This window comes from Staurois parvus, unplaced genomic scaffold (genome assembly GCF_062004578.1).
Source record: "Staurois parvus isolate SC_StPar_1 unplaced genomic scaffold, SC_StPar_1.0 ptg000491l, whole genome shotgun sequence".
Taxonomy (NCBI): Eukaryota; Metazoa; Chordata; class Amphibia; order Anura; family Ranidae; genus Staurois; species Staurois parvus.
In genome coordinates this window covers 223295-238771 of record NW_028318287.1, presented here as the reverse complement: position 1 = coordinate 238771, position 15477 = coordinate 223295, and the positions used below count along the sequence as shown (strand labels likewise).

The window sequence follows — 15477 nt, the reverse complement described above, 5'->3', positions numbered from 1 at the left end:
TAATCCCTTGCTCAGGGACACTATCAAGACAGCCAGGTGGAGATTTTCATCTGGGGTCTGAGAAAGTTCACTAAGGGGACCAAGGGCTCCTTGCAAAGACTGCTGACTTTTGTCAACGTGCAAAAAATGCATGTTGTCTGGCTGTGCAAAGCTAAGGGGAGACACAAAAACTCAGCAGCCAGAAGGTAGTTCTACACTTCAATTTCATTGCACACTGTGAGCTTCTCACAGTGCTTTAGAATCTGCAGCAAGTAACAGAGAGCCGGCCCCATTTACTGGCTGGAAGATGTGCAGCATCATCTAGCCCTTTCCTTCCTAACCTGACTGTCTCTGACCCTAGGGCAGTGTGTATGTATATACTGGTTGCCTAAGAACACTCACTCCTCCAGACTGACATCCACCCATCAAAGCAATTTGATGTTTGCTTAATTCCTCCCAAAAGCCATCCCAACATGGCCAGATTTAGGGGGGTGCTGAGGCGGGCTATGCCCCCCAGATTTTAGTTGTGCCTCCCCCAAAGCCAATCTTAACCTGCCACTATACTGCCCTAACCTGATACTTTACCGTCCTAGCCTGACACTATGCTGTCCTTGACTGACACTATACTGATCTCAGTGTAGCACTACCCCCTTAGGAATAGCTGAAGATTTGGGTCCCCCTATAGTCCTGTACAGCCAGGCAACACGCATTGTCGTTTAGACTTGCATACAGGAAACAGTAACCAGTCCTTGAGCTTGTTTTGATGTTTTATTAGGGGATAATAAACTTGGATGGGGTGAGGGGTGTACGGGATGCCCAATGGAACTGGAACGGAGGACAGACTTTATGAAACCATTTCCAAGTCTTTACAGCAAAAATCCTCTTCTGCAGAGCCAGCCAGCCTCTCCTGATGTACCACCCCAGACCCCAGATTCTCCTCAATCCAGCAGCTCTGGGTGAATCCCTGTGCAGGGGATTCAGTGTCTGTTCCTTTAACCTCCCTGGCGGTATTCCCGAGTGTAGCTCGGGGTAGAATTTCAGTACCAAAAGCGGTAACCCCGACCTACACTCGGGCTTACCATGCGGCGCTGCATAGGGAGTCCCTGCAGAGCTTACCTTGTCCTTCGCTCCCACGATGTGTCCCCTGCAGCGTCCCCGGCCATCTCCTCCGGCTGATGCCGGCATCCGGCTTCTGTGTTCCGGTCCCTGTGACGTCGGGACGTATGGGAGCCGGAACCGGCGGGAAATTTGAAAATTTAAAAAAAATTTCATTTTTTTCAAAACGAATTTTACATAGTAAAACATTGCTGTTTCAAACCATTTCACATACATTTTGTCCCGAGTGCTTTGTCCGGCGCCCTGCCTGCATTTTGACTGTTCTTTCTGCCTGGAAACTTAGAAAAGTCCATGGCGTCCAAAAAGCGTCCCTTTAGGTCAAAAGCGGGTTTAGACCGGCTAGAGAACAGCGATAGGAAATCAGAACCACTTGCAGAATTGAGTGATAATGATTCGTGGGGGAAATTCCTCATCAGACACTGAAAACGATTCTGCGACTGAGCTCAGCGATGTGCGAACTTGGCGCTCTATTTCAAATTTCAGTGTTTTGGTTTGATTATATTATTGAATTAAATGTATTATTATATTATTATTTTTTATGATTATTTATTAAATTATAATTTATGATTTTGTGTTTCAAATTTTATCATACCCGGGATGTTTACTAGACTCTTTTTCAGATAGATTTCAGTGAGTTATTCCTAAAAATTACAGCCTACAATAAAAATAAAATAATGGTACCGCTTTCAGCACCAAAAATCTGAAATAATCATACCGCCAGGGAGGTTAAATAATGAAACAGTTACGGGTCGCAGCTAATCCAGTTTCCCACCAGAGTGCCCTTTCCCCTATGTGGCCCAGGGGTGCAGGTCTACTCACTTTGTCCCTCTTTTGTGTTGCTGGTGAGTCAATGGCTGCTACCAGGCCTGGGCTGCTCCTTCCCTGCCGCACAGGTGGTCCTCTCTGAGGGCCGGTGAAGTCCCAAGCTTTCCTCCTTCCAAGGTCCTCTGCCTGCAGGTGAGCCCCTCTCCATCTGGACCCCCTCAAAGGCTCCTGCCCCTTTTTCTCTCTCACACATCTTCCACCCGACTCCCTCTCCAACCACTCTCCATCTGCTGAGCCAGCTCAGTTACTTAAAGGTTGTCCTGGCCCCTTGCCAAGCCTGCTGTTGGGGATTGGCCAGGATCTTATAAGAGTACAGACCAGCCACTCCTCAGATTTACCCACTGCTTCTAGACCTTTCTCCAAAGTTCCAGAGAAGGGGGAAACTCCAGAGGGCTGGTCTGCAGAACCTCTTAGCTCTGACCAAAATTTGACCCCTGCTAGCTATCACACCCAGGTTGCTACTCAGCCCTAGCTGTCAATTGGAGTCTAGCTCCCCCTAGCTAACTAAGAGGGTGCTACATCAGTAATGCGTTGTGTGGGGAGGAGGAGCTCTACTGCCTGTGCCCAGGTTGTGTGCAGTGCAGGGATGGGAGAAGTAGTTTTGCCCTGTCCTCTGCCCAGCCAGCAGTGACCCCTGTCTTCTTCCCTGGCAGCAGTGACCCCTGTCCTCTGCCCCTTGACATTTTTTACTGCACCCGCACATCGGACAGGATAGATCCGGCCCTGAACCCCACTGCTTGGATCTGTTGCTGAGCCAATCAAGAAGACCCCCCTCCCCCAACCAAATAAGTGTAGTGGGATATGTAATGGGATGAGATATATGAATACCTTATATTTTACTGTGCTATCCACTGATTTGGTTGGAGGGCTTTTTGATACTGTGTTGTTGGGTCCCAAGCCCTACTCAATAGAAGCCATGGTCTCCATCCACTGCAGTGATGATGAGTAAATAGCTTCAAACAGCTGTGTTTAGAGAAAATATAATAGTTGGCTATACTGGCACTATACACCAGCAATTCTGGATGTGCATCCAGCCAATGGGGCATGAAGCATTGATGTGCAAGGATCTGCAGATGGATGAAATGGAGTAAATATAAAGTAACAACAATGCTACTTTGTATCTCTGAGTTAAATCTGAACTGCTTTTATAAATACTGATCGGATGTTTTATTTTAGGAGTGGTTAGAGAAGGCTGCTGTATTTTTGAACCTTGTCGCAAATTGACCCCGTTTTTTTTTTCTGCAGATTATACCGATAAATGATGAACCACCAGAGCTACGACCTGGCTTGAAGTCTAGTCTGGATTGTCCAGAGGGTGGTCACGTCTACATAACTGCTGAAAACCTCTATGCAACTGACCCAGACAGCGAAGACGCAAAGCTCACGTACATGGTCGCCCGCATGCCTCTGTACGGGATGATACAGAGACGAGGGGTCATGGTGGAGAAGTTCACACAGCTTGATGTGATCCAGGGATTCATTGCATACATTCACACAGGTGAGATAATATATACTTAGAAACAGGTGGTTTGCTGATCCCTCCCTTTCACTTACATTCAGCCACATCCTAACTTACAGTATATATACACTCTATTGTCAAAAGTATTGGGCCCGCCCTCCAAATCATGTGATTCAGGTGTTCCAATCCCCTCCAAATCATGTGATTCAGGTGTTCCAATCCCCTCCATATCATGTGATTCCGGTGTTCCAATCCCCTCCATGGACACAGGTGTATACAATCAGCCCCTAGGCATGCAGACTGCTTCTACAAACATTGGTGAAAGAATGGGTCGCTCTCAGGAGCTCAGTGACTCCAAGCGTGGTCCCGTGATAGGTGGTCACCTGTGCAATAAGTCCATCTGTGACATTTCCTGGTTACTAAATATTCCACGCTCAACTGTTAGTGGGATTATAACAAAGTGGAAGCAACTGGAAACAACAGCCACTCGGCCACCAAGTGGTCGGCCACGTCACATGACAGAGCAGGGTCAGCCCATGCTGAAGCGCACAGTGCGCAGAAGTCGCCAACTGTCTGCAGAGTCAATAGCTAAAGACCTTGGTGTAAAGCACGCCGCCACTGGACTCTAGAGCAGTGGAAACGTGTTCTCTGGAGTAACCAATCACGCTTCCCTGTCTGGCAATCCGATGGACGTGTCTGGGTTTGGCGGTTACTTGCCTGACTGCATTGTGCCAAGTGTAAAGTTTGGTGGAGGGGGGATTATGGTGTGGGTTTGTTTTTCAGGGGGTTGGCTTGGCCCTCTAGTTCCAGTGAAGGGAACTCTTAAGGCGTCAGCATACCAAGACATTTTGGACAATTTCATGCTCCTAACTTTGTGGGAAGAGTTTGGGGATGGCCCCTTCCAGTTCCAACATGACTGCGCACCAGTGCACAAAGCAAGGTCTATAAAGACATGGAGGAGCCAGTTTGGGGTGGAGGAACTTGACTGTCCTGCACAGAGTCCTGACCTCAACCCCATAGAACACCTTTGGGATGAATTAGAGCGGAGACTGCGAGCCAGGCCTCCTCCCCCGACATCGGTGCCTGACCTGACAAATGTGCTTCTGGAAGAATGGTCCAACCTTCCCATAGACACCCTCCTAAATCTTGTGGACGGCCTTCCCAGAAGAGTTGAAGCTGTTATAGCTGCAAAGGGCGGGGCCAACTCAATATTGAACCCTACGGACTAAGACTGGGGGGCCATTAAAGATCATGTGCGGGGAAAGGCAGGCCGACCAATACTTTTGGCAATATAGTGTGTGTGTATATATATATATATATATATATATACAGTTGTGTTCAAAATAATAGCAGTCAGACATCACTAACCGGATCAATCACTGTTTTGGTAGAAATGATATTTCTACATGGCAAATAATTTCCTAGCAAGTATAGTAGAGTAATAGAAATCCAACAGACCCAACAGTCATGACATGCGTGCTGCTGATTCTGTGTCATTGAATCACTCATTGAGGGGCGTGTTCAAAATAATAGCAGTGTGGAGTCCTATTAGTGAGGTCATTCATTCTTTGAAAAACAGGTGGCAATTATTGCCCTTATTTAAGGAAGGAAGGCAGCAAATGTTGGACATGCTGGTTACAGTGCATTTCTCTCTGAAATTCTGAGGAAAATGGGTCGTTCCAGACATTGTTCAGAAGAACAGCGTACCTTGATTAAAAAGTTGATTGGAGAGGGGAAAACATATAAAGAAGTGCAGAAAATGATCAGCTGCTCAGCTAAAATGATGGCAAATGCTTTAAAATGGCAACCAAAACCTGAAAGACGTGGAAGAAAGCGAAAAACTACCATTCAAATGGATAGAAGAATAGCCAAAATGGCGCGGACTCAGCCAACAATCAGCTCCAGGAAGATGAAAGAAGGTGTGACGTTCCCTGTGAGGACTGTTACAATTAGAAGACGCCGATGTGAAGCCAAGCTATCTGCAAGAAGCCCCCGCAAAGTCCCACTGTTGAAAAAAAGACATGTGCTGAAGAGGTTACAATTTGCCAAAGAGCACATTGACTGGCCTAAAGAGAAATGGCACAACATTTTGTGGACTGATGAAAGTAAGATTGTTCTTTTTGGGTCTAGTGGCTGGAGACAGTTTGTCAAACGACCCCCAAACACTGAATTCAAGCCACAGTACACTGTGAAGACAGTGAAGCATGGTGGTGCAAGCATCATGATATGGGGATGTTTCTCATACTACGGTGTTGGGCCTATTTATCGCATACCAGGGATCATGGATCAGTTTGAATCCATCAGAATACTTGAAGAGGTCATGCTGCCTTATGCTGAAGAGGAAATGCCCTTGAAATGGGTGTTCCAACAAGACAACGACCCCAAACACACCAGTAAACGGGCAACATTTTGGTTCCAGACCAACAAGATGGACGTTATGGAGTGGCCAGCCCAATCCCCGGATCTTCATCCAATAGAAAACTTGTGGGGTGACATCAAAAATGCCGTTTCTGAGGCAAAACCAAGAAATAGAGAAGAACTGTGGAATGTGGTCCAATCATCCTGGGCTGGAATACCTGATCACAGGGGCCAGAAGTTGGGGGACTCCATGCAACACAGATGTACAGCAGTTCTCAGAAACAGTGCGACTACAACCAAATATTCATGAAGTCATTCAAAGGAAAGCAAAATCTTCAAACATTTCTCAGTTTATATAGTGAATGTTTGAGTTTGTAAAGAAGAATACAAACACTGCGATTTTTTTGAACCGTCTAATATTCACTTTTCTTCAATGTTTTTAGAGGAACAACACAAATTTGATGTATTTTTCTTCATGTTTTGATTTGGAATAGAATGTGTCGTGTTCCCAATGCATTTGTCTGGATGGAAATAAAAGCTATTAGAAGGATTTTCAGCTTTATTCACTTTTTTCAACACACTGCTAATATTTTGAACACAACTGTATATATATGTAGATAGTCTCACTTACCTTCACATATCACATTAGTAGGTGTGGTCTAACCACGGCAAAAAAGAAATGGGCGCGGTTTACGTTGCCAGCCCATATCCTCAGTATAGGCAGTCCTCAATACAAGCCCTCTCTTAATACAGACCACCCTTCCTTGGTCCCCTCCCACCCTCCCCCACCTTAGTAAAGACTCGACTCCCTTCCAGCCCACCTTTCCCAGCATAGAATTGTGCAGATCTCAAGCATTCTGTGAGCAGAGTTGGGGGGGATGGGGAAGAGGGGGATGAGCTGGGCTGTTTCCGGCAGTCAGGACAGGTGTATTGGGGGTCAAAGCAGAGGCTGCTAGCAGGGAAGAATGACACTAGGAAAGGACGGTGGGGGGGGGGGGCAGATACACAGAAGTTGCTGAGTATATGCAGTGTGCGGTGACACTGAGGAGTCAGACTCGGCACAGGACTGTCAGCAGATGGCCTTCTATAGGAGCATTCTACGTGGCTGTGGCTTTTCTGGCAGTGGGCACTATGGCAGGCAGGGGTGCAAACCCAGCCCCTCCTCAGCCCAACCCACCAATCACCAGCTGAACCAGGACTGGCGATTGGAAGAAGCCCGTCTATGTGTCCTTTTTTACTTTTGCATTCTTCTCCTTCTCTCCTTCACATCAACTACCTCCACTAACTTACCTTCCGGTCATAATTCCATTTTTTGCCTTTTTTTTACTATCTGTTTTCATGGCACTTTCTCACCTTCTAGAGTGCAGCATGGAGGCTTACTATCCAGCAATCTCACCCCTAGCAGTGGAATCCTAGGAACTACATGGTCTGGTTCCCTTTAAGAATGGAAGTACACGTTGGTAAATTGTTATTCATCTCATGTAGCCAGTGGCCCCGGTTTATCATGCCTACAACAGCACTTAAGGAATCTGAAAGTGCACCTAAATGTATCTACTGTAAACCCAAGACCAAAATGTAATATATCACAGCTTACCAGTCCTTAGATGTGATGGCTGCATAATTTTGCTACTTTCATTTTTCCCCCTTTATTTTTATCTGGTGATACTGCCAGCAACACATTTTCTGTCCTAGGGTGACAGATGACTAAAATACGACTAAAACTAAAATGGCATTTTAGTCAAAAGACTATGACTATAACTAAATCAATCAATTTGACCAAAAATTAACAATGCTTGGGATGAGTTTGGACAATGGATGAGCTTGTATTAGGATTAGGTATGACCTTGGACTAGGGATGAGCCTTGACTGCGGGTGAGCTTGTATTAGGTCTGGGTATGAGTCTGGCCTATGAATCAACTTATTTTAGAACTAGGGATGGTTTTGGACTAGGGATGAGTTTGGAGACGGTCATGTGGATCCTTTCCTTTCCCAAGTGTTGTGTACAGTTGTGCAACTGCGGATCGGGCACACATGGTCTTTCTCAATTCATAACGTATGGGTAGTAGCACTGTTATTGTATTTGTTTATACATTGGTTTGGACTAGGGATGAGTTTGGACTAGGGATGAGTTTGGACTAGGGATGAGTTTGGACTAGGGATGAGTTTGGACTAGGGTTGAGTTTGGACTAGGGTTGAGTTTGGACTAGGGATGAGTTTGGACTAGGGATGAGTTTGGACTAGGGATGAGTTTGGACTAGGACTGGGGATGAGCTTGTATTATCACTAGGGATGAGTTTGGACTGGGGATGAGTTTGGACTAGGACTGGGGATGAGCTTGTATTATCACTAGGGATGAGTTTGGACTGGGGATGAGTTTGGACTAGGGATGAGTTTGGACTAGGGATGAGTTTGGACTAGGGATGAGTTTGGACTAGGGATGAGTTTGGACTAGGGATGAGTTTGGACTAGGACTGGGGATGAGCTTGTATTATCACTAGGGATGAGTTTGGACTGGGGATGAGTTTGGACTAGGACTGGGGATGAGCTTGTATTATCACTGGAGATGAGTTTGGATTAGGGGTGAGTTTGAATTAGGGAGTGGTTGGACTGGGGATGAGCTTGTATTAGATCCAGGGATAAGCTTGGACTAGGGATGATCTTGGACTAGGAATGTGCTATTATTAGGAGTAGGCTTGAGCTTGGGCTAGGAATCAGCTTGTATTTGGACTAGGGATGAGCTTGGAATAGAGGTGAGTTTGTACTAGGAATAAAAATGAGCTTGAGCTAGGAATGAGCATGGACTAGGAATGAGGTTGGATTAGGGATGAGCCTGTACTGGGGATGAACTAGTATTTGGACTGGGGATGAGCTTGGAATAGAAATGCGGTTGCGTTAGCACCAGGAATGAGCTTGGACTAGAAATTATCTTGGACTTTGGATGAGCTTGTATTAGGATTAGGGATGAGCCTGGACTGGGGTTCAGCATGTATTAGGACTAGGGACGGGTTTAGACAGAAGATGAGCTTGGACTAGGGATGGGTTTGGATTGGGGATGAGTTCGGACTAGGACTAGGGATGAGTTTGGATTGGGGATGAGTTTGGACTAAGGATGAGTTTGGACTAGGACTAGGGATGATTTTGGATTGGGGATGCGTTTGGACTAGGGCTAGGGATGAGCTTGTACAGATATTAGGACTAGGGATGAACTTGTGTGTCTGCTCCTAAGCAGGTTCAGGTCTAAACCTGAATATCGGCTGTCATTCCTGGGCCAATAAGATGGCGGGCATGGATTCCCTGACCCACAGCTGATGTACATGTGTACATGACATCATTCACTTAATATGGTCCCAGTTCAGAACAAACACAAGCTCATCCCTAAATAAAACTACAGAACACCTTCCTCTCCTCTTCTTCACCAAAAGGGGAAGATGTTCTATAGTCTACAGAGATAACCTGAAAGAATGTAACTGATAAGAGTGCAGCACAGACAGAGATCACAGGAAGTTATCATATTATTGGATTTTTGGCAGAATCAACATTAATTTTTCACTTTATGAACAGATACAAGATAACACTTACAATGATATATTTACCCGACCAAAAGAGAGCAAACAAGATGGGTTCACATATACGTAAAGTGATATTGCAGCTTCACGAATCAGGGCCAATGGGAAAGTCTTATGACTGTAAAGGGGGGATTAGAGTGTAAGCTCCAGCGGGTCAGAGACTGATATGTCTTACTCCATGAACTCTTTAAATTGTTCATTTTCTCCCAAGTTATTATTTCCCTTCTGAGTCGTACCGCACTTCTCAGCCCGGAAGAAGTCAGCTCAATAACAGGCGAGCAGTCTCTATGTTCAATATTCTCTCTCACCCATCAGAAATCTCGCTCTTTCTATCCCATTTTGTTTTTGTGACAACTGGCAATACCACACAACCTGCCAAGGCAAATCAACAGGCTTTAATGAATTCCACGGTTATTAATCACCTTTTTAAAATTCTAATTTGCTGACACGACGGGTTGACGTCTTTCCTGCCGAGGCACCTGTCAAAATCCAACTTTCCAAAATGTTCTTCCTAAAATAAATATTTTCTGCTTGAAAAACAATCTTCTTTCCCCGGACGAAACAGCACAACAGATGCTCCAAATATTCAACTTTGTGTAAAAAAAAAAAGATTGTTTGTAGTTTAGAATATTTAACTACAATATTAGCAGATGAGGATACGGCTATATACAGTGACTGCAGAATTCGAATTCTAACTTGACCACAAATGCTTAAAGAGTGTGTCACTAAGTGCAAAAATATTCTAGAAGCCTCAAGGGGCTGATAGCATAGCTATGCACCTCTTAGAAATCAACATGGTGGAGAACAGTATTGTTAAAGGGGGCTTCCAGGTTCCAATTAAACCCCCTGCTCATAGACCTCCAAAACCTCTAAGCCAGGGTTGTGAGGAGGAGGGCCTTGTCCCCCAGTGGCCACAGCTTGTCCTGACTGTATATGGTGATGTCAAAGTGGACCAAAGTGCTGGCTGTGGAAATTTCTACTCCTTGAAAGCATCACCTAGACCACTGGCCTCCAAACTGTGGCCCAGGGGACTGGATGCAGCTCTCTGCTTGCCTTTATTCAGCCATTGGGGCACTATTCCTCTCGCTGATGGGTCCCTATTCCTCCCACTGATACCAATGATGGGGCACTATTCCTCCCACCGACAACAATGATGGGGCACTATTCCTCCCACTGATACCAATGATGGGGCACTATTCCTCCCACTGATACCAATGATGGGGCACTATTCCTCCCACCGATACCAATGATGAGGAACTATTCCTCCCACTGATACCAATGATGGGGCACTATTCCTCTCACTGACACCAATGATGGGGCACTATTCCTCCCACTGATACCAATGACGGGGCACTATTCCTCCCACTGATACCAATGATGGGGCACTATTCCTCCCACCGATACCAATGATGGGGCACTATTCCTCCCACTAATACCAATGATGGGACACTATTCCTCCCACTGATACCTTTGAAGGAGCACTATTCCTCCCACTGATACCTTTGAAGGAGCACTATTCCTCCCACTGATACCAATGATGGGGCACTATTCCTCCCACTGATACCAGTGATGGGGCACTATTCCTCCTAATAATACCAATGATGGGGCACTATTCCTCCCACTAATACCAAGGATGGGGCACTATTCCTCCCAATAATACCAATGATGGGGCACTATTCCTCCCAATAAAACCAATGATGGGGCACTATTCCTCCCAATAATACCAATGATGGGGCACTATTCCTCCCACTGATACCAATGATGGGACACTATTCCTCCCACTGACACCAATGATGGGGCACTATTCCTCCCACTGATACCAATGATGGGGCACTATTCCTCCCATCAATACCAATGATGGGGCACTCTTCCTCCCACTGATACCAATGATGGGGCACTATTCCTCCCACTGATACCAATGATGGGGCACTATTCCTCCCACCGATACCAATGATGGGGCACTATTCCTCCTACTGACACCAATGATGGGGCACTCTTCCTCCTATGATACCAATGATGGGGCACTATTCCTCCCACTGATACCTTTGAAAGAGCACTATTCCTCCCACTGATACCAATGATGGGGCACTATTCCTCCCACTGATACCAATGATGGGGCACTATTCCTCCTACTGACACCAATGATGGGGCACTCTTCCTCCTATGATACCAATGATGGGGCACTATTCCTCCCACTGATACCTTTGAAAGAGCACTATTCCTCCCACTGATACCAATGATGGGGCACTATTCCTCCCACTGATACCAATGATGGGGCACTATTCCTCCCACTGATACCAAGGATGGGGCACTATTCCTCCCACTAATACCAATGATGGGGCACTATTCCTCCCACTGATACCAATGATGGGGCACTATTCCTCCTATGATACCAATGATGGGGCACTATTCCTCCTATGATACCAATGATGGGGCACTATTCCTCCTATGATACCAATGATGGGGCACTATTCCTCATATGGGCTGCTGTGTTGTGGGTACTCCTAAGTGTCCCTCCGCACAGTCAGCCAACAGGTATTTGTCACACAGACTTGAATCCAAAGACAGTGACCAGTCCATGGCTTGGTTTTGTTGTTTTATTAGGGGAATTCAACTTGGATAGGGAAATAGGGATTATCGGATATCAATGATGGGGCACTATTCCTCCTATGATACCAATGATGGGGCACTATTCCTCCCACTGATACCAATGATGGGGCACTATTCCTCCCACTGACACCAATGATGGGAAACTATTCCTCCCACTGATACCAATGATGGGGCACTATTCCTCTCACTGATACCAATGATGGGGCACTATTCCTCCCACTGATACCAATGATGGGGCACTATTCCTCCCACTGATACCAAGGATGGGGCACTATTCCTCCCACTGATATCAATGATGGGGCACTATTCCTCCCACTGATACCAAGGATGGGGCACTATTCCTCCCACTAATACCAATGATGGGGCACTATTCCTCCCACTGACACCAATGATGGGGCACTATTCCCCCCACTGATACCAATGATGGGGCACTATTCATCCCACTAAAACCAGTGAGGGGGCTATTGGCGCTTGGACATTCTCTACTCCCACTAGCCACAATCCATCCCCCTCAAAGTCTGAAGGACAGTAAACTGCCCCTTAATTTAGAAAGTTTGGAGACCACTGGCCTAGATGTAGAGCTACCCTCATATGGGCTGCTGTGTTGTGGGTACTCCTAAGTGTCCCTCCGCACAGTCAGCCAACAGGTATTTCTCACACAGACTTGAATCCAAAGACAGTGACCAGTCCATGGCTTGGTTTTGTTGTTTTATTAGGGGAATTCAACTTGGATAGGGAAATAGGGAGTATGGGATGCCCAGTTTGGCTTGAATCAATGGAAGGGGGACACTTCCCTCCGATGTACAAAAACAGATCCTGGACTGTTCTTTTCCTGAAAGCTGTCAGTCATTGCAGATCAGTAGCAGCTGTCCTTTACGTGGGAGGAAGTAGCAGTCTTTCGAAAATCACTTTACGTCTTGTAGCCACATGAGGAGACGTCTTCTGTCCCCTTATAGAGCTGCTCTCAGCTCCAAAGCCTGCAAGCTCCACCAACCCTCCTGGCTTCTCAGAAGATCTCCTGGGACAAGGATTAAGGATTGAGCCCAGTGCTGTCCTTAGGAATTTGGCAGTCTTTCCCTTTGTAGATCCCAAAGTATGCTGCTGTACTCACACTGTCCTCTTTGCTCCCTGCTGCTTCAGGCCTTGATTCCATCCTCTCTGCACAATTTATCCTCCTGAGCCAGCCTGAGCCCAGTCTAGAAGCCAGCCACCCTCAGACCGAGAGGCCCCCTTACCAGGCACAGTCAGTCTCCTCAGCACTCCATCTTCCACCTGACTCCCTTGTCAATCTGACTCTCCCATATTTATAGGCCAGTCCATCACTCTACCAGGGCCTCCAAACCTGGGATTGGCCAGACCCCCCATGAATATGTAGATTAACCTCCATCCCTTTCTTCTTACCGACTTCCGGAAGGTTCTATGGTCCTCCGGAGTTAGGAGGAGGCGAAAGAGCCACAACCTGTTGAGTCATCCAGCTGACCTGCAATAACCCGACCTCAATCACAAGACTCACAACTACTATGAGTCGTACACAATGATTGTGCCTGTAACATACTACACTATTCTAGTAGCGCACTAGAGGGTACTGCTACATAGACAAAACAAGTGGCATATTCTGCATCAACTGGGGGTGGGAGGCACAAAGTCTATCATTAACTGGGTGCTGAGGGTCCTGCATTAAATTTTACTCTTTTGCATCATCTCCTAGACAAAACAATCAATATATTTGATATCAGCTGAGGGGGGGTCACAAAGTTTATAGTTAATTGGGTCTTCACAGTTCTGAATTAATTGATCATATTAATAATTGTAAAGTATAGACCAGGGGTCAGCAACCAGTAGATCATGATCTAAAAGTAGATTGCGGCCAGGTGACTGGTAGATCGCGGTATGGACTTGCTGACCCGCCATCCCAGAGTACAATGCAGAGGGTCCACTTGTAAAGTTGGAGCTGTAGTAGGGAGCAAGAGCCGCATTAGCAGATGCCTCCTCTGTAGTGCCGGCTCCTGTTCCAGCGGAGTGATACCAACTGCACTCAGGGCCGTGGATAACGGGGTACCACCGGTGCTCCTGTACGGAGCCCATGCCAGGAGGGGGGGCCAGGCAGCTGGGTATATCCAATGTGGGCAGGGAGGGTGATCGGCATGAACCCAGGACTAGTGGGTTTCTAGAGGAGTTTTGTAGCTGTAAAAATGCTCCAATGCCGGAAAGTGCTGAAAAATGTGGCAAAACAGCGTTTTTGGACTTTTTTTGACCAAAATAAAATAGTATTTTTTGGTTAAAAGAAGCGAAAAAACAAAAAAAAGCAGCAAAACGCCGCTAAATGCCAATGTACGAATGCTAAAAAAAATCTGAAAAACTCACGTTTTTAACGTGACTTTACACAGCTTTGCAAAATAGTATTTTTTGGTTAAATGCCAATGCAAAAACGGTAACAAAAAGCGGAAAAACCTCAGCTGAAAAAACCCCCCAGGACTAGTGGATGTCTAGAGGAGTTTTTGTAGCTGTAAAAATGCTCTAATGTCAGAAAGCGCTTACAAATGCATCAAAACAGCATTTTTGGACTTTTTTTTACCCAAAAAAATAGTATTTTTTGGTTAAAAAAAGTGGAAAAACAAAAAACGCAGCAAAACGCCAATGCAAAAATGCTAAAAAAAAGCTGAAAAACTCATGTTTTAACGTGACTTTACACAGCTAACGTTACCAGTGTTACCAAAACGTCCCGTGTGCATGAGGACTGACTGTTTTGGGGGGGTTTTCGAGGTTTTTTCTAACAGCAGCCCCGTTCAGACTGCTTGCTCATTTCTGGCTATGGATATGACTTTAGTTTTTGGTTTTTTTTGTGTGCTTTTTTCTGAACCTTGGCCTAATTTCTTGGTACTTAACATGTTTTTCTGCACCTTCAGGAGGCGAGATTGGACCCCATGCCCAGGCAGATACGGTTACGCTCATAGTCTCCGATGGGGACTCCACTACCGCCGACGCCTGTTGCTTCAATGGCCCTCTTCCCCCACCGATTCCTCTTCACGCCAACCTCCCCGTCTACGATCTGAACATCACTCTAACGCCTGTCAATAATCAGCCACCTATCATGCACATTGGTGAGTACCATGCGGCTAACGAGGTCACAGTTCCGCTCCGGAGCCGTTGGAGTGGAAGGTAATTAAGCATCCATCCAAAGCATCTCCGCGACGAGCGCGACTTACCATATGTTATAGCCGGAAAGTAGGTGGCTAAAAATATCCCTTATGAATCAAGACGGCAGACAGCGCGGAAGACGCTTCACCTCTTCATTTTTGGAATTGTGACTGAATCTACATAAATGAAACAAAAATGCCTCAAAACACTGCGAGCTGCTATTGTGCCGAATACATCCGCCAGACACTCCAATCAACAAGTACAAAGCAGATATAATCCTGATGAGCAGCACTGCTAGAAATTCATAATAATAATAGCGCAGCGCTAGAACTTAAAAAACGATATACCGTATTTTTCGCTCCGTAAGTACGGCGTCTTCTGGGACACATGACAGGTCCGAGAAGACGCCGGACCAATCACAAAGCG

At 46.1% G+C, this 15477-nt stretch overlaps 1 protein-coding gene across 1 annotated transcript in view; it reads left to right on the top strand.

Annotated features, from left to right (window-relative positions):
- LOC149452180 (FRAS1-related extracellular matrix protein 1-like) overlaps positions 1-15477 on the top strand; it is a 278816-nt gene that overhangs the window by 84762 nt on the left and 178577 nt on the right. The window contains exons 16-17 of the mRNA XM_089689678.1: positions 3166-3418; positions 14820-15014. Of these exons, the coding sequence (XP_089545804.1) occupies positions 3166-3418; positions 14820-15014 (448 nt within the window). The remainder of the gene's footprint in view (positions 1-3165; positions 3419-14819; positions 15015-15477) is intronic.